We start from the raw sequence: 17,342 nt of genomic DNA on the forward strand, positions 1-17,342 counted from the left end.
ACATGTCTAAATCACACATTTCTGTAGAACAGTCTTGACACCTAATCCCAGCACGAGGATAAGTACCTGTGCCTTGAATTATACGACGAAAAGCAAACATGTATCGGTTATGGACCTTGGCACGCTTATTGCCTTCCTGCAGGCTGGCCTGGGCAGCGATCTTCGGCTCTGCTACAAGTTCCTACAAGTCCACCCCGGTGCGCAGCCAACGCATTCGTCAACCACGACCATCGGCAAGACTAATCTCTTCCATCGACGGACATGTCCGTGAGGCCTTGCTCACTCGGTAATGTTTCGGAGGCCTCTACCCATTGGACCACGATTTCGGGATGGCATGTACATGCTGCATACTCATCACTACAACACGCTGTACCGGTGGGCGTTCTGCAGCGTATTAGTATGTAAATGGCAGGCGAGATGGCACTGCATTAAGGAGTCTTTTGTCAAAGTTGTACGTGGCAGCAAGACATCGGACAGGAGCGAGCAGCCCAAGTGTCATATGTCATGTCCGCAGTCGGCTAACAGCCACGTGCCCCTTGCGGTACCTGGCACACGATTTCCGCTCCGAATCGACGAATATCGAGATCAAGCTGCACGATCCATACGACTAAGATGAACGATCCGCGGCCCCTGCACGGCTCTTTTGGGCACCGAACCGCCTAGAACTCTGTTCATCTCTAACCAGGCACGGCATGGCGCATGTACGCATGTCTCACGATCTCTCGGTGCTTCCATGACAGCACGACAATCGCCAGCCATATGCTTTGGATGAACGCTCGGCCCGTCCCCAAGTCGCTCGTTTTGGGTCCCTGCAGCGGCCATAGCGAATTGTGGCGCGGCACTAAATCGTCCCAACGTCATAATCCTGGTTGGCGATGCTGCAGCAAGCATCACCAATCTCGAACCGGATCTCCTCAGTTTCGACCATCTGCATCCCTTCGGGTGGAGAATACCTGATATGACTGACAGATGACATTTAGGGCACCTTTTAGTGTCCAACGGCCTCGTGCCCTAGAAATTTCGGTGAGAGCCCCATTGTCGCCTTCGTCGGATCATGACGTCCCACTGGCCCTGAAGTTCTATATCGCCTGCGGCACCGTAATGCTCCCGACTCTCTCCTACTAGGTCTCCTATGAATCGTAACCTTGATGTTACGACGTAGTTGCTCCTGGCCGCCGTGCAACACCTGCGACTTATTCGTTTGCTCCCATTGTTGTACACGCGCCTTTAGTGCTGCTGGCGACGAGTCTCCGCCATCGCCGAAATCTCCGATTATGTCAAGCCGGATCCCGCGCATTCTGCTGTACGTTCTGAGTCGCGATGTTCGCCTTTCAGACAACCCCGTTTTCCACGCCGCCTCCCTACACGCCGCGCGCCCAAACTCTCCGAGACCCTCGTCAAATGGCACCAGACGGCACCGCGATGATTCGCTGACCTCGGAACACGGCGGCGCAAGCTTTACGCATCTCTTACCCGTATACGTTTTCCCTGCCAATCAAATCGAGGTGTCCGGCTTCCTCTCGTCCCCGTCCGATAAGAGCCCACATCCGGAGGCGCGCAGTGAAGTTGCGCGAGTATGGCGGACAGGGCCCCATCGCGTGCAATTCATAGCGGACGGAGTATGGGATCTCAAGGAGAAGCTCGCGGGGTTGAACTGCAACTCTGGATTGGAGATGCGCGTGGGCAGGACCACCGAGGTCGTCTCTGACATAATCGACTGGTACGCTCAAAACGAGCACGAGGGCAAGATCAGCGGGGTTTGGATGACCGAAGACGACAACACAGAGGAGAAGAGAGAGGTGGCCAGTGTGAGGAAGCTCGTAGAACAGCACGGAGTAGACTTCAAGGCGTGGAACGACGAGAAGTACTACATAGACGAGTAAGTCAGATTGGCGTCCGGGTTGTTGGGGGAGATTACTAACTCGACCCAGTCGCGACCTACCTTACGACAACATATCTGACCTGCCAAATGTGTACACGTCATTCAGAAAAGGACTCGAACCGCTACGCGATCGCCCTCACACTACCCTCCCCACACCAACCCAACTCCCACCGCTACCTTCGAGCATACCGCCTCAAAAACAACCTTTTACCATACCTACATCTCTAGAAAAGCTGAAACGAGCTCTGCTATCGCCACTCGAAAAAGACAAAACATATACCCTCACATGGCCGCCGCAATGGCCGACAGACGCGCAATCAGCGCATCCCTTCTCTGGCGGCGAAACCGCTGGTTTAGATCGCATAAACCATCTCATCAGCTCTGGGGCCATGAGTTTATACAAGCAAACCAGAAATGGCATGCTTGGTCTTGATTTCAGCACCAAGCTTTCAGCCTACCTTGCTCAAGGTCACATCACCGCCAGGCAGGTCCATTGGGCGATGGTGGATTTTGAGGAAGGGCGGGGCCCCGGTGAAAAGAGAGAAGGCTACGGAAAGGGCGAGAATGAAGGAACAGCAGCCGTTCGGTTCGAGTTGTTGTGGAGAGACTACATGCGACTCTGCATGAGGAAGTTTGGACATAAGATGTTCAGTCTCTACGGCATTCAAGATCGTGTTACCAAAGGCCAGAACGGAGAGCCGCAAACAAACAAGTGGAAACGACTAGACAAGTCCAGTGGCCCAGGCGACGATCCGGTAAAGACCCTGGAAGCGTTCCAGCGGTTCCGCTCAGGGCGCACCGGAGTCGGTCTCATCGACGCGTCGAACCGCGAACTCTTCGTTACAGGCTACACATCGAACCGCGCGAGGCAGAACGTTGCGTCTTTCCTCTCGTCGCATCTCAACATCGACTGGAGAATCGGCGCAGAGTGGTACGAATGCTTCCTTGTGGACTACGATCCAGCTAGCAACTGGGGCAACTGGCAATACGTCGCTGGCGTCGGTAACGATCCGCGGCAGGGCCGCGTCTTCAATCCTGTCAAACAAGCACTCGATTACGACAAGCATGGCGAATACATCAAGGCCTGGGTACCAGAGCTGCGAGGTATCAAGTTGACACGGTCTGTTGGTCCTGGAAAGGAAGAACTGGATCAGCAGCGATTGATGGGCCTTTACCAAGCTTGGAAGCTTAGTGATTGGGAGAAGCAAAGTCTGGGTCTAAAGGGTGTAGACTGGGTCGAGCAGCCGCTGACTAGGATACAGTTCCAAGTTGGCCGGGGACGTGGTGGGGGTCAAGATGGAAGATCAAAACGAGGTGGTGGTGGTGGTGGTGGTGGTGGTGGAGGGCGTGGAGGCACGCCATGGCGGGGGAGAGGGGGTCGCGGTCAGGGATCGGATCGTGGGTCTGATCGCACCTCTCCGCCCAAGGGCGATAAAGCGTGGCCCAGAGAAGCAAATGGACCTACCATTGTGAGTAGTGAGCGGACCACGGCGTCATAGGTCGATTTCCCCCATGGTATATAATAGCTCGCGTGCGCTCTTGCTTTGCAGCCTCGCGTCATTCAGTGCAATTTAGTTCTCTTCGAGTATTGCACTGCTGCTTGTAAAGGTTCTCTCCCCTCTATCTCAGGATTGTGGTTATCGGGCCAATGATTGGGAGGCTTCCTGCACCATCTCACGACAGTGGGCGTCATCACTCTGCGAATAAGCTTGGTGAGATCACCGAGCGTGATCTTCGTCTCCCCAGAGTGCGCTTTCCGTCGTTGCAGTCTTGAATAAATCTTACCAACCGTGACAAAACGATCTTGTAGAACTTGACCTTGTCGTTGAGCCGCGTCTACAAGCACAAGCGATTGACAACTACCACGGCCACAAGAACGTACCTAGATGGTACTACAATCTCCATATCCAAGTGCTGATCCACAAAGAATATACTGTCCCAACTACCCAATCGCCATCCTCCTGTTCCAAATACTATCCTTTGCCGCATACAGCATAGTGTACCAGTGAAGCCCAACCCCACTTCAATACCTTCCACCATGCCACCATGCCACCCGGACGGGAGGATGATGACGCGAATCCCGCAAACCGCCACGGCAGACCCTTGGGTAGGTAGATGATCGGACGCCCCTTCTAGCGCCTTGGTTTCAGTAATCAGTAGCCTTGATCTACCGTAGCCTGTACTTTGCAGCCGGAATTTCGCATTTCATGAACGCAGGATTAAAAACTCTTTGTTGGTCGCTGATCGCCTCGAGCGTTTAGTTCGGTTCGGTTTCAGTGGCAAGTGAGGAACTCGATTATCGGGACATTTGAGCGGTTGCTTTCGTCTGGCACGATTGTTGGATTGTCTTGTTAGATGAGTTTACCCGGGAGAGGGTGTCGTCAGAATTTGTTGACTTGGGGTACGTAAATGATGACGTGTGGGAGTGGGATTGCGTTCAATTTGAGAGGCGGCAATGTGTGAGGGTTGCATAGGGCTGACTTCCAAGAAGCTTGTGAACTATTGACATGTTGCCTGGATGACGTTGGATTCATGTTGTGCAATGGGGAACAGATCATCCTACTTTGAGTGGGCGTTGCTCGAAGACTATGGTTATTGTCATCAAGCAGCTTATATGATCTCACACTCATTTTCTGATCCAGATGTAAGCGACCTGTTTCCTGGAGGTCATTTTGCAGCCACACCTTCCTTCCGTGTATTCAACCATCATGAAACGAACATCTTGTCTATCTGGTGTAGCGTGCTTCCAGATTTTCAATTTAGTATTGACTGCGTTCGGCAATTGCTACTCCCGGAAAACTTAATCGGGACAACGTGTCAACCCTCGGTCATGTTCCTAGTGGTAACGTATTTGAGAAGAGTCATGTAAATCTCGAATGACGACACTCGACTCTCGCATCGTGTGCCGTTACATCGTCATCGAGCCTGCGCTAACCACAACTTCCACACTCCTCAACGATCCTACCAAAAAGTTCTTTTGGATTGGAGAGAATGTAAGTTGTGTGGCCATTCGTCACAAACTTTAGCATTCTCAAATCTACCTGTCGCATTGCCTTCACGGTCTGGCCTAGATTGAGCAACAGTCAGAAGAACGAGAAGCTGTTTAGTCCACTCACATATAAAGAAACAGTCGCAGTTACAAGGGAGCTAGTACTATATGCATCATACGTCCACGATCTACACGATGGTTATTTCTTGCTCTGCGAATCCTTTAGCTCACACCTAGTACTTCTAGCCTGTGCAACAGCAAGCCCGAGATTGAACACATACTGTTCCGTAGAGCCTCGGGGATTGAGGATTTCAGGAAGAATGGATAGTGACTGCCTGGCAATGATGGCAAGTGTGAGGCGGGATGCTCCACTTCGACCGTTGTTGTAGATGTGATATAGTTGTTTCGTGGCGCAAACACATTACAGTGTCGTGCTGCGCTACGATATACCCTCTTTGACCCCTTAGATATGCGGCACAGCACGGCATGAGGCGGGTGTGCATAACATACAACGTCCCTATACGCAAAGTTCCATGTGCCCATCTGTGCAGACGACAAGTACACCGATTACCATATGCAGTTGCCTTCAGCTCCGAACACAATCCATATCAATCCGTTAACATTCAAATCATATAGTAGTAGTCCACCAAACGCCCTCTCTCTATATACTAATAAAGAAACTCTTCTCCCCTTCCTTGGGCTCCACCCACGCCCTCTTGAGAATCGGATCCGCACAGCTAACCCTAATCCGCTCCACCGTCGCCGGACTCGTAAGATGCAAAACCGACGTTTCGCCAAATTGCGCGCGCGCAGCTTTCAACGCATCGCGGATAGCAAAGAAGACGGCGCTGCCCATGAAGAGTGGTGGTTCGCCTATGATCAGTTGAGTTAGCATGACATTCCCTTTCCAAAGTTCGCAAAAAGGAAACACAAGAAGAAGACTTACCAACACCCCTACTCCTCTGAATAGTCCTCAAATTCTCCCAATTCACATCCTTCAACAAACTCACATTAAACTCTTGCGGAATATCCCTGAAACCAGGAATCTTATAATTCCCCGGCCCCTTCGTCGCAACGCCACCAGTCCCCCTCAACCACAACGACTCCTCCGTCGTAAACAATCCCTGACCCTGGACAAACGCACCCTCAATCTGTCCATAATCAATCGCGGGGTTAATACTCCGCCCGACATCCATCTTGATATCCGCACGCCGCGTCGTCCAGTCGCCCGTCAACGTATCAATCTCGACCTCGGCGGCCGCAACACCCTGCGTAAAGTAAAAGAACATCTGGCCCGTGTTTTCGCCCCACACATAGCCGATATCCGGTGTCTTGTAGAAGCCTTGCGCGGACAGATTGACGCGAGCAAAGTACGCTGCGTGAGCGAGATCCTTCATCGTGGCGTCTTTGCCTAGCTTCTCTTTAAAGGGCGCAAGGCGCTCGTTCAGTTCCAGACACGCGTTGTGAATAGCGTAGCCGTTGAGATCAGAGGACGCGGACGCCGCGGTCGAGGAACTATTCGCTACAGTATTCGTCGCTGTTTCGCTGATAAACACATCCGAGAGCGGGACGCCGAGCGTTTCAGCAGCGATCTGCGTCATCTTTGTGTGCAGACCTTGGCCCATTTCAGTTCCGCCGTGGGCAACGAGGATACTTCCGTCGTGGTAGATGTGGACCAGCGCGCCGGCCTGGTTCAGGAAGAGCGCGGTAAAGGAGATGCCGAATTTCGTGGGGATGATGGCGAGACCGCGCTTGTTCCACTTGTGCGTCTTGTTCCATTCCTCGATGTCCTTGCGGCGCTGGACATATGCTGATTCTTCTTGGACCTGTTTGTACATGAGGGGCACGTACCAGTCCTTGATCTCCTGGTTGAAATGCGTTGTCATGTTGGTTTCGGGAGAGTACATGTTGATCTCTCGTAGCTTCTCCACGGGTATGTTGAGATGGTCTGCAATCTCTTCCATGTACGTCTCGGCAATGAACATACCCTGTGGTCCACCGAAGCCTCGGAATGCGGTATTGGAGACTGTATTCGTCTTCGCAACACGTCCGCGGACGTGGATGTTGGGTATCGAGTAGCAGTTGTCAATGTGGGACAGAGACCGCTCGACGACTGCACCAGAAAGATCCTGGCTCCAACCGCCGTTGCAAAAGACATCTGCATCAAGCGCTTGCAGCTTACCATCTTTGTTGACAGCAACCTTCCAGCGGGCGAGGAAAGGATGTCGTTGTCCAGACGTCATAATGTCTTCGTCTCGATTCAACATGCAGCGCACAGGTCGGCGAACCTTGTTCGCTGCACACGCAACAATACCAGCAAGCTGGACCGAACGAGTTTCCTTACCACCAAAACCACCGCCCATGCGCTTGACACGGGTGACAATCTTGTTGGCAGCGACACCAACAACCTTGGACACATAGGCCTGCGTCTCGGCTGGGTTCTGCGTACTGCTAAAGATTTCCATCTCGCCATCCTCAGGCTTTGGCACTGCTAGACATGCCTGAGTCTCCAAGTAGAAATGCTCTTGACCACCCATGCGCGCAACACCAGTGAAGACGTGATCAGCCTCGGCGAACGCCTTGTCCGTGTCTCCTTTCTTGATATAGCGGAAGTGGTTGAAGTAGCTCTCCTTCTCAATGGCCTCTTCAATCGTGAATATGGCCGGAAGGTCTTCGTACTCGATCTTGACAGCTCGCGCAGCTTGCTCTGCATGTTTCGCTGTATCAGCCAGGATCATACCGATTGGCTGACCAGCAGTAAAGACTTCATCGAGAGCGAAGAATGTCTCATCGCACGACGGCGCGCCCCACCAGTTGGCTTCCGGAGACGCCAGGTCGTTATGATCGACGTACGCAACAACGCCGGGTAGGTCCAGTGCTGGCTCGGCATCGACCGAGAGCAACTTGGCATGCGCCTTTGTCGAAAGCACCAAGCAGCCATACAGTTCATTACGCTGCAACGGTATATCGTCCGTGTACTGCGCTTCTCCCGTACACTGCTTCATAGCCGCGACATGGTTCTTCGACTGTCCGACCTCATTCTGGATATAAGCCTCCGCAGCCTTGTCGTCCTTCTTGCCCTTGCTGATATCTCTTTCAATCTCGCCAATGGCCTGGGCGTCGACCTCGACTTCCTCAGCGTGCAGCTCAGCCAGGATCTCATGGTAGAACTTGTAAAAGAAGCCGAGCGCGAGCGACTTTCTGTATGTCGCCATACCACCTGGGACACCAAAGCGCAGATCAAAGTCTTCTTCGAGCTTGTCCATGACGCCCTCGAGCGTCGAAAGCTCGGTGAACTTCTTGCCTTGGAGGAATTCCCCTGCCTTCTTCGCATGGATCGTAGTAGGTGCCATACCACCGTACACGAGATCCACACTCTCGACTACGTGCTCATCGCCGAGTGATATCCTCAAAGCCGCGTTCACGATTGCAATGTCGTCGTCCTTCCTCTTCGCCTGCTTGTACGCACGAATGTACTCGCCCTTCTCTTTCGCAACGGGAATCTTCAAACCAGCAATGATGGCATCTGGAGGCAGAGCAGTCTGCCTGTATCCCTTGAAGAAAGTCGACATGGGGATCTCGGTCGTCTCCTTGAGGCTCTTCGCTACGAGCGTCGCATTGGTAGCAACAAACACAGGATTCAGATCGGAGATGGGGCTTGCAGTCGCGAGGTTACCAGCTGGCGTGCCCACATTCCTAATCTGGCGCCCCGCGAAATATCGTATCTGCTTGAGGATCGTTGCAAACGGCTGGCCTCGTACCGGTCCGTAGTGCTCAAGGGCTTCTTTGCATATCTCCTCCAGATCCGTGAGAACCACGTTTCCGCCAATCTCTAGATGATCATCATGAAGCTTGAATTGCCGTAGCTCCGCAATGTCGCCAACAAACACCGAGGCATTGTAGTTCATGCCCTTGAACTTGATCTCAATCTGTGTCTCGGTCGAGCCACCAATGAGCTTCGCTGACGGATACGCATCCTTGATCTCTAGTAATTGCTGCAATGTCGTGGGCCTGTACCACCTCTTCTTCTTGTTACCGAATGCGAGCGGCTTGAACTCGTGTTTCCGTAGTTGAGGCGGGAATATCAACTCTGTGTCTGGCTTGTACTCGATGAACCCCGGTGGTGTGAAACGCTTGATGGGCTGGTCCTCGTCAAGGCTCTTGCCGCCGCCACAGCCTCCGCCGTTCGCACCGTCCTTGTCCATACAGCATCCTCCTCCACCGTTGGCCTTTGATTTTGCGCAGCCAGACTTCACACTGAAGCTCTGTGCCGCGTCCAGTATCGGCCTGTATCCAGTACACCGGCAGAGATTGCCGTCGAATGCCTCTTCAACCTCGAGTTCGCTCGGCCCAGTGTTGTTGCGGAGGAGAGCGTACAGAGACATGACGATGCCTGGTGTGCAGAACCCGCACTGACTGCCATTGCCCTTTGCTATCCTCTCTTGTGCTGGATGTGGTCGCTTTACGTTTCCGATTCCTTCGACAGTTATGACGTGCTTACCATCTACGCTGACGAGCGGTGCGAGACATGCATTTACGGAGGCGTGGTATATCTTGTTCGTGGTAGGATTCAGCTGCGACACAACCTAGCAAGTATGTCAGTACCCACACTCAACCTCTAGAACTGTCCGCAATATCCCCAAACTTCATTCTCTTGCGGCTCCGGAATTCTGTGCCAAACATACCACAGTACAAGCACCACACCCTCCTTCCGCACATCCCAACTTCGTTCCCGTCAACCCAATCCCCCTCAGGTATTCCAGCAACGTAACTTCAGGGTCCGCGCTATCCAACACCACCTTGGTGCCATTTAAATAGAATCTGAGGGTATCATCGTAATCCGCCGTGACCTGGTTCAGCGACCTTGTCGCATCGCTCGACACGGCCGGTTGTGGAGAAATAAGACCAGGCGCCATGTCTTTTGCCACTCCGTGCTGTTGTCTGTCTCTTTGGGGGACGTAGAAAAAAAAAGAAAAAGAGAAAAAGGACCCAGACGTATCGACACACCAGAAGAGATGGAGAGCAGAGTAAGAGAAGAGAGAGGGAGAGGGAGAGAAAGAGACCAAATGTCACAAAGGTTCCTTAGTATCACAAGCCTGCCCGCCCGCCTGTTCTAGCTCTTCAGGGTCCTATCCGTCCGACGTGCTTGCTTGTGGGGAATAAGCAAGCTAGATATGAACAAGCGTCGTGCACCGCGGCATGGAAGCAGCATGTATTACTTGAGAATTAGTTGATCGTCAGAGGACCTGGACGAATCAGCGTCGACGTGTTTGTGTCTTATCTTCGCACACGGTCTAGGTGCAGACGCTTTGCTTGCAGGAGCTCGCCGATGGCCGTAGTTCGCGTTGCTGCCCCTCCAAAAGCCCCACCCCGCGGCGACGCGATAGGCACGTGAGCCGCCAGTTTGCTCCGTCTGGGCATGGCGAGGTCCGCTGCTCTGAAAAAGAAGGAGTGTGCCGAACAATTTGCTTGGCTGGGCTGTGTCAATTGCGGTTACTGCTGTGCATGCCGTCCGAAGCGTCACAGTGGGAGAATAAAAGTGATGGGATTGGTTTTCTTGAGAGCCATTGCGTACAAGAACTGGATTTTTGAAGACTACTATACAAACGATGATTGAACAAGTCCAAACGTTGATAAACGTGACTGTTCGAGGCCAACGTCAATGCCCAAACGAAAGCAGACGCAAGCCCTCGTCCACAATCTGTAGGTGGAAATCGAGCCCAGGCTCGCGTACGCGAATATATGTGCATGAAGACAATGAATGCTTTTGGTGATGGAAGTCTGCGTACTGTCCACAACGAAGGCTGTACCAATTGCAGGATCATGACAGACATGCAGACATAGACGGTGAGCTCTGCCTGGTCGCTCAAAGAGAGAAGATGATGTACCGTCGATCAAGATGCAGCAGGCGTAAAGTAAGCACAGCCGTCGACTTGTGCGCAGACCTGAGGGCTTGCAGATGTTATCCATGGAAGAGCATAGATGAAGTAACAATCACCTCACAAACGCAGTGGCAGCGACGACGATATCGGACCGTGAAAAAGGCCAAAGGCTATGCCGCAGTAGGCCCTGGCGGAAGAAGAAGCTCAACGGATGAGCACTCAGTGCATAGATATCATGCAACAAGGCGAGTCCGGCTACGCGCAAGTCAAGAAGAGATCGAAAAGAGTCCAGGTCATCGGAGCATCATGCCAGGCGCAGCAAAATTCCAAGCATCGGTCATGCAAATAGGCAACATTCGGCGAGGTTCAGCAACATGTGCATCGGTCACGGCAACTATGTGGCGCTTATGCGCCCGGAGGTCCTTGAGCTCCTTGACCACCCTGCTGTTGCTGAGCGATGGACGCATACCACATTGCAAGGTAGTTCTGGTAGCCGCCATAGACAGCATATGGGTCAGCACCGCCGGCAGCACCGGCAGCTGCGGGTGCAGCCGCCTGAGGCTGCTGTGCGGGCGCGGCCGTCTGTCCGTATGAAGGTGTCTGCTGATGTGAGTATCCGTTGTCGTTGTTTCCATTGTCACGTCGTCGTGAATTGTTTTTCTCTCGCTATTTCGTGTTAGCAACCTGCAACCATCTATTGTAACAAACAAACTCACCACTTGTTCCACCTTCTCCCAGATGGCTCGCTTGGCATCCTCGATAGCTTGACGGGTTCCGACAAGGCCAATCTCGCGCTCAATGTCGGCGCCAGAAGCTTGAGACACGTTTATCTTACAACCAGTGTCAGATTGCATTGATTTGATGGTTTCACCGCCTGTGAATCGTTAATATGTCAATCTCAACATGCCGAGATAGTGTTACCTTTGCCAATGATCATGCCAACAGCATCAGAAGGAACTTGGATACTGTCGTTGATTTTGCCGGCTCCCGCGCCTCCGGCAGCACCTCCACCGTACGGATCGAAGTTGTCACGCCTATTGTTGAATTGCTGTGGCGCTGATTGCGCGGCGCCGCCGCCTTCCATTTGCTTAGTGTCACTGTCGACAATCTCCATGATGAGCTCCTTGGCATGGGCAGCAGCAGTAGGACTTCCGATGAGGTTCACAGGTCGCAGACCATTCACGCTCTTGTTTTCACCCACAATATTGACGTGGCAGCCACTGCGCTCTTGCAGATCACGGATAGTCTCACCGCCACGACCGATGATGAGACCAACAGTACGATCAGGCACCATGATTTGCGAAGATTGTTCACCCTCTCTGAGGGCGGGCTGTTGCTGACCAACCGACTTGGTAGCCGCAGCTCGTGCATTGCGACCAGTCTCACGAGCGGGATTGCCGCCATTCTCTTCGATAATACGGTTGATCTCGCGTTTAGCACTGATACGAGCACCTGGGTTACCGGTGATACGACATTCGCGCTGAGGTCCAGACTCGGGGCCGTTGATGAATTGAATGCGCGTCTGTGATTCTTGTTCAATGCGGCGGAGACTCTCACCTTGACGCCCTATGACGAGGCCAACCAATGAAGAGTCAATGAGAATCACCTCAGAGTTGTCATTAGCAGGGGGCGAACGCGCTTGCCCGTACTGCTGCGCAGGAGAGAAGGTGTCACGCCTAGGAGGAGAGCGATCACGTTCACGTCCATAGGCACCCCGACGTTCATCACGGCGCTCATCGCGGTATGGATTGTAGCTTTCACGCACGGGTTCCCGACGCGCGGGAGATCGCGACCGCGACCGCGAGCGTCGGTAGGGCTGGCGTCCGCTGAGTCGCGGGTCTTCTTGATAAGCTGGAGCTGTGTAAGTTTGCGCTGGGACGCCATAACCAGACCAAGGCTCAGCAATACCTGGACGCGCTTGTTCGTGTGCGAGGCCCTTTTGGGCCGCAAAGCCGCGTGCCTTTGCCAGCGCATCCTGGATGCTGACTGAGCCAGAGCTTACGGGCTTGATAGCGCTAAGATCAAGGCTGCCAGTGTGTGTGGGTGGGGGGAAGTTGTATCCGGGTATGGCTGGCGGAGTGGCAGTAGGCATTGCGCCAGGAAAGCCTGCAGGGAGTCCTTGGGGAGGGGGATGTTGCGCTTGGGCAGGCTGCTGGGGCGTCTGAGAGGGCGTAGTCGATGGGCGTCCGGCAGCTGGGAGATAAGTCAGTACAATAGTTGTGGTGTTGGTAAAAGTCTGCACAACATACCAAGCGCCGCCAGAATGGCGTTGAGATCAGGAGGGGCGGCCATGGCGAGTGCGCAGGACCAGGTAATTAGTGTCAGGTATGAATTGGAACAAGAGTTTCGATGGGCGACAACAAGGGAAGTAAGCCGCGGTTGGGGTGAGTGCGCGGTTGTTGCGTGTCGTGTGGTGAGAGATCTCTGGCGCGGCGAAGAAAGAAGAGGAGTCGGGCGCAGCTTTCGTACGCACGGGCCCCTAGCGTGCTGTTAACCGAGCCGTGGCTGGTTCGGGCTTGCTTTCCACACCTTCCAAGGCTCCTACACAACACTGCTTGGAATCACATGTCGGCGTGAATGTAAATTATTCGGATTGGCTATGTAATCTAATGCACACACACACACACACCCGCAGACCTGACAACGCCTTCAAGAAACATGACCAAGAACGGTCAAAGAATCGACAGAGCACCATGTCGACTCCCTGAAATGCAGAATATGCAGAATGAAGACGGGTATAAAGTTTATGAAACCATCCACCAAGCGCCAACAAGAATAGACACAAGGACAAAGATGGTCAGGATACTAGCACCAGCCTTGTCGCCAGTGGTAACGGTGTCGAACTTGACAGGCGTGTCGGTCGACGTGTCACCGGCGTCAGGGTTGCTCTTGGAGATGCCACCCTTTTCCGCAGTCGCAGGACCGCTGACTGTCGGGTACAGCAGTGCTTGCACAACTTCCAGAGCCGCCATCTGCTCGCCCACTCCAAAGCTGCCGTCGTTGACGCCGTTGGTGGTCCATTTGAGCCCACACGAAGTCTGGTTGGCACCTCCGGTGCACTGCTTAGCAGCTGCCTGAGCCGATGCCTTGATATAAGGGTCAATCTGCTCGCTGGTCCAAGGTGCAACGCTGGCTGTGTATGCCATGGAACGTGCAAGGTAGGCCTTGAACGAGCGCTGGTCCACATCGCACTTGCCGTTATTCTCACACGCGACTTCGGACATGATATTGTTCACGAAGAAAACGCCCACGCCGTCGACGACACCCTGGAGCCTGGTCTTCCACTTGTCGTTTTGTGTCACGTTCCACATGGCAGCAGCACCGGCCATGTGGATACCAGCATTGTATGTCCACTGGATGTGGTTGATGGTGGAGCAATTCTGTGTGTCATCGGTTCCGTCGTAGTAATGGTAGTCCTGGCTCATGAGTCCAATAGAGAGCTCCCAGTCCCAAGCCTTCTCGGCCCATTCAGCGTATGTGTCGTTGCCAAGGTATTTGTAGAGTCGCGAGGCAATGTTGAAGAAGCAGCCGTTGGAAATGGTGTTTTTGTAGTCGTATCCGTTGTTGAAGGTGTAAATCTGCCATCTCAATCCTCCACCGCAGGTGCTCGTGTCCCAGCGTTTGTATTGCGTGTTGAAGACGGCCTGTGCCAGAGAAAGCCAAGAAGGCTTGCCGTCGGGAAGATCAGGAAACTTGTTCTCTGCAGCGGCCATGGCGGCCATTCCCCAAAAAGCTTGGTCATCGTTTCCGAGTGTCTTGCTTTGGTTGGCAGGCATAAAAGCACTATTGTCTCCCATCTGGGCCTCTAGGGCTTGTGTAGTGATTTTGTTGAACTGATCATCTCCAGTGTAGTACCAATAATCAATGAGGGCGTTGAACATGGCACCACATTCCCACCAGTAGTATGGGTCTGGCAGATTGCCTGGTGTGTCGCCTACATTGTCGCCGGTGTAGTACGACCGCAGGTTTTCAGAAATCGACTTGGCGGCCTGTTTGATGGAGTCTGTAGAGGTTAATACATGTATTCGCCTGCGTCTGGCACTAGAGAGTCTCACCTGGCGAGGTGATGTCCAGTTCAATGGCGCCTACGCTTGTGAATAGTAGATTTGAGGCGCCAAGAGCACCGATAAAGGAGGTAAGCTTCATGTTGTATATAGAGAAGGTTGGCTCGGCTCTAGGCGGTCGCAGCCAAGGTCCAGCGCCAGGCTTGGAGACACTCTGCGCGCGTCGCGAAAGGGAGTAGTCTTGGAGCGACCAAGCTTTGAGGCAAGAGAATTGTCTTGGCTCGAACGCGGGGGTATCGTAGAGAGCGTCGGTCTAGTTGGCGTAGTATGGAACGAGTGACGGGTTTCAGGGGCAGGCGCAGGGCACAACAGTCGGCGGCAAACGACAGGTGAATGGCGATTAAGAGGCAGTTCAGCGAGTGTGTTTGAAGAGAAGGAAAACGGGAAAGCGACACAGGAAACTGGCAGTGGAGCAAGCGTTCCGCGAACTCCTGAGCGGCGAATGGGTAGCAGACCCCGAGGTTCAAGACATTGGACACGCGTCTTGGCGGCGATCGGACCCACTTGCCAGCTGCAAACGTCGCCTGGCCTACCTGACGCCTGGGGGCTGTCGTTGATAGGCTAGCGAGACAGGTACAATTAATCGACGGCAATGCACCATTCTTCTGTTGCATAAGGCGTCTCGACCACGCAGACGCCCGTCACCTTTGCTCGTTGCGCGAGGGAGAAGAAGGCCTGCGGACGACCCGGCCGGGCAACGACGGTGATGACGAATCTCTGCTGAAGGCGCGCAATCTACCTCTAGTGCCATGGACATCTTTGTTTAAAGCCGGACCGTCTCTCTTCGTGTCGTAACGTCGTAACAGGCGTATTGCCGTGTTGCCGCGCCCGCTGCGGAGTGGTAGACAATAAGATTGGCCTCGTAATAGCGAGGCTGAGGCAGAAAGGCGTCCCATGTTCATTTTGAAAGACAACGGCACGGAAACTGGCAGAGGGCGTGTTGTTATTATCTGCTCGAGGCGCTGTGCAGACGGACCGATGACGGATGGTGCGGTGCCTGCAGCGTCCTGGAAAGACATTCGTAATCGTGAGGCTGGTGTTGGTCACGTGCTGTGTGGCGCAGGGGCCTGCTAGATGGGGCCAGAAGCAGCCATGGCAGGCCGCATCAAGGTGAATAGAATGCCGTCACAGCCGTCAATAGACAACCGTTGCTACTGAGCTCGATCAACAAATAATCACTGCGACTTGAAGGCCATGACAGATTAAAATTCCGCGTTGTTGCGCCAGGTTTCACGCAAACAGCAGTCTCATTGCTCAAACGGAGCTGACACATTGCGCGCTCGTTCGCCATCCGGGCTGAGCGGACTCTTGGTCTGGCTCTGGGCAACCACACCATCATCTCCATCCTCCACACACCACCCTCACCACCCACACCTACACATCACCACCACCCTCTGACGCCTACCCAAGTCACGCGCTACGAGCACCATCCAGCACATTTCATCTCCAGCTATGGCAAGCCACGACGAGCGCCCATATGACCCCTACATCCCCAGCGGCGGCGCCGGCGGACAGCAGGGCGGCCAGGGCCAGAATGGCAACCACCGCACAGCTGCGCTCCAAGCGGTATGTTGTTAATTTTATTCACGTCAAGGTTGTGCGCTACGTCGTCTGTCGCATCCGCATCTTCATCCGGCAGCTGCGCTAGAGCTGCGGTGGCTGGCGGAGAGCTTGCGTCGATGATGCAAAGGCGACGAGAGCGCTTCTCAACCTCTCTCTGCCTCATCAATAGCTTTGCGCGCACATGCGAAAGGGCTTGCATGCGCAGAGTCGCAGCTTTTTTCGAAAAGCAGACGACATGTGTGACCGAATATACTGACTCGCACTAGGAAATCGACAGCACCGTTGGCATCATGCGGGACAACATCAACAAGGTGTCTGAGCGCGGAGCCCGCCTCGACTCACTGCAAGACAAGACGGACAACCTTGCCGTATCGGCCCAGGGCTTCCGAAGGGGCGCCAACCGCGTGCGCAAGCAGATGTGGTGGAAGGATATGAAGATGCGCATGTGCCTCATTGTGGGCATCATCATCCTGCTCATCGTCATTATTGTCCCTTCTGGTGAGTTTGTCGAGGAGCTTGTGCTGTTCTTCGTGTTGCTAACATAGGGCAGTTGTTGTCGGGGGAAAGAAGTAAACGACGCACACGAGATACCACGAACCATACACATTAATAATCGCGCGGATGGGGGAGGTTGTCAAGCCATTGGGGAAGGGGACGAATGGCTACGAGCTGCACCACGATCAACGACATGGGTCACTGTAGGATGTGTCTTGAGCGTTCCTGTCTTTCTTTGCACTCCGACGGTCGTGCTGCAACCACGGAAAGCCCTTTTGCACGGAACGCCGCGCGCCTGTTACGATATATGACGAGAGCCCAGTTCCAAGCATGGTCGTCAGACGAGCAAACGGAGTTATACACGGAGGGTTGCTGTTCTGTCTGTCTATAGTTGAATGCAATTGCACTTGCGCCTTGCCCTGGGAAGCCCTGACGTGAATGCATTAGTTCTCTTTGACTCGTCTTAT

At 53.7% G+C, this 17,342-nt stretch overlaps 5 protein-coding genes across 5 annotated transcripts; 2 read left to right on the forward strand and 3 right to left on the reverse strand.

Annotated features, from left to right (window-relative positions):
• Nucleotides 1-1,274: 1,274 nt before the first annotated feature.
• ACET3X_008853 (uncharacterized protein) lies at nt 1,275-3,381 on the forward strand (the record flags this gene model as incomplete). The annotated part of the gene is made up of 2 exons (XM_069455689.1): nt 1,275-1,879; nt 1,932-3,381. 2 exons carry the CDS (start codon nt 1,275-1,277, stop codon nt 3,379-3,381), a joined length of 2,055 nt encoding a protein of 684 aa, XP_069302930.1.
• A 2,082-nt stretch (nt 3,382-5,463) lies between these two features.
• On the reverse strand, nt 5,464-10,097 carry ACET3X_008854 (uncharacterized protein). Its single transcript, XM_069455700.1, has 3 exons — nt 9,557-10,097; nt 5,818-9,457; nt 5,464-5,744 (listed from the first exon to the last, which is right to left on the reverse strand). Exons 1-3 carry the CDS (start codon nt 9,785-9,787, stop codon nt 5,533-5,535), a joined length of 4,083 nt encoding a protein of 1,360 aa, XP_069302931.1. The 5' UTR covers nt 9,788-10,097; the 3' UTR covers nt 5,464-5,532.
• Nucleotides 10,098-10,418: 321 nt separating this feature from the next.
• ACET3X_008855 (uncharacterized protein) lies at nt 10,419-13,174 on the reverse strand. Its single transcript, XM_069455702.1, has 4 exons — nt 13,003-13,174; nt 11,675-12,946; nt 11,470-11,627; nt 10,419-11,419 (listed from the first exon to the last, which is right to left on the reverse strand). The coding sequence occupies exons 1-4, from the start codon at nt 13,043-13,045 to the stop codon at nt 11,159-11,161; spliced, it is 1,734 nt and encodes a 577-aa protein (XP_069302932.1). The 5' UTR covers nt 13,046-13,174; the 3' UTR covers nt 10,419-11,158.
• Nucleotides 13,175-13,325: 151 nt separating this feature from the next.
• On the reverse strand, nt 13,326-15,241 carry ACET3X_008856 (uncharacterized protein). The gene is made up of 2 exons (XM_069455703.1): nt 14,809-15,241; nt 13,326-14,756 (listed from the first exon to the last, which is right to left on the reverse strand). Exons 1-2 carry the CDS (start codon nt 14,897-14,899, stop codon nt 13,498-13,500), a joined length of 1,350 nt encoding a protein of 449 aa, XP_069302933.1. The 5' UTR covers nt 14,900-15,241; the 3' UTR covers nt 13,326-13,497.
• Nucleotides 15,242-15,981: 740 nt separating this feature from the next.
• Nucleotides 15,982-17,303, forward strand: ACET3X_008857 (uncharacterized protein). Its single transcript, XM_069455704.1, has 3 exons — nt 15,982-16,383; nt 16,647-16,878; nt 16,931-17,303. Exons 1-3 carry the CDS (start codon nt 16,270-16,272, stop codon nt 16,951-16,953), a joined length of 369 nt encoding a protein of 122 aa, XP_069302934.1. The 5' UTR covers nt 15,982-16,269; the 3' UTR covers nt 16,954-17,303.
• Nucleotides 17,304-17,342: the final 39 nt, after the last annotated feature.

The sequence above is a fragment of the Alternaria dauci genome, chromosome 9, assembly GCF_042100115.1.
Source record: "Alternaria dauci strain A2016 chromosome 9, whole genome shotgun sequence".
Taxonomy (NCBI): domain Eukaryota; kingdom Fungi; phylum Ascomycota; class Dothideomycetes; order Pleosporales; family Pleosporaceae; genus Alternaria; species Alternaria dauci.

Bases quoted from the DNA above. Each gene is read 5' to 3' on its own strand.
- ACET3X_008854 (XM_069455700.1), bottom strand. From the start codon at position 9,787: ATGGCGCCTGGTCTTATTTCTCCACAACCGGCCGTGTCGAGCGATGCG. The intron at 9,458-9,556 runs GTATGTTTGGCA...CATACTTGCTAG, and splicing joins GGTGTGGTGCTTGTACTGTG to GTTGTGTCGCAGCTGAATCC. The intron at 5,745-5,817 runs GTAAGTCTTCTT...AACTGATCATAG, and splicing joins TCAGAGGAGTAGGGGTGTTG to GCGAACCACCACTCTTCATG.
- ACET3X_008855 (XM_069455702.1), bottom strand. From the start codon at position 13,045: ATGGCCGCCCCTCCTGATCTCAACGCCATTCTGGCGGCGCTTG. The intron at 12,947-13,002 runs GTATGTTGTGCA...CTTATCTCCCAG, and splicing joins CGCCATTCTGGCGGCGCTTG to CTGCCGGACGCCCATCGACT. The intron at 11,420-11,469 runs GTGAGTTTGTTT...AACACGAAATAG, and splicing joins GGGAGAAGGTGGAACAAGTG to CGAGAGAAAAACAATTCACG.
- ACET3X_008856 (XM_069455703.1), bottom strand. From the start codon at position 14,899: ATGAAGCTTACCTCCTTTATCGGTGCTCTTGGCGCCTCAAATCTACTA. The intron at 14,757-14,808 runs GTGAGACTCTCT...TAACCTCTACAG, and splicing joins ACTGGACATCACCTCGCCAG to ACTCCATCAAACAGGCCGCC.
- ACET3X_008857 (XM_069455704.1), top strand. From the start codon at position 16,270: ATGGCAAGCCACGACGAGCGCCCATATGACCCCTACATCCCCAGCGGC. The intron at 16,384-16,646 runs GTATGTTGTTAA...GACTCGCACTAG, and splicing joins GCACAGCTGCGCTCCAAGCG to GAAATCGACAGCACCGTTGG. The intron at 16,879-16,930 runs GTGAGTTTGTCG...AACATAGGGCAG, and splicing joins CGTCATTATTGTCCCTTCTG to TTGTTGTCGGGGGAAAGAAG.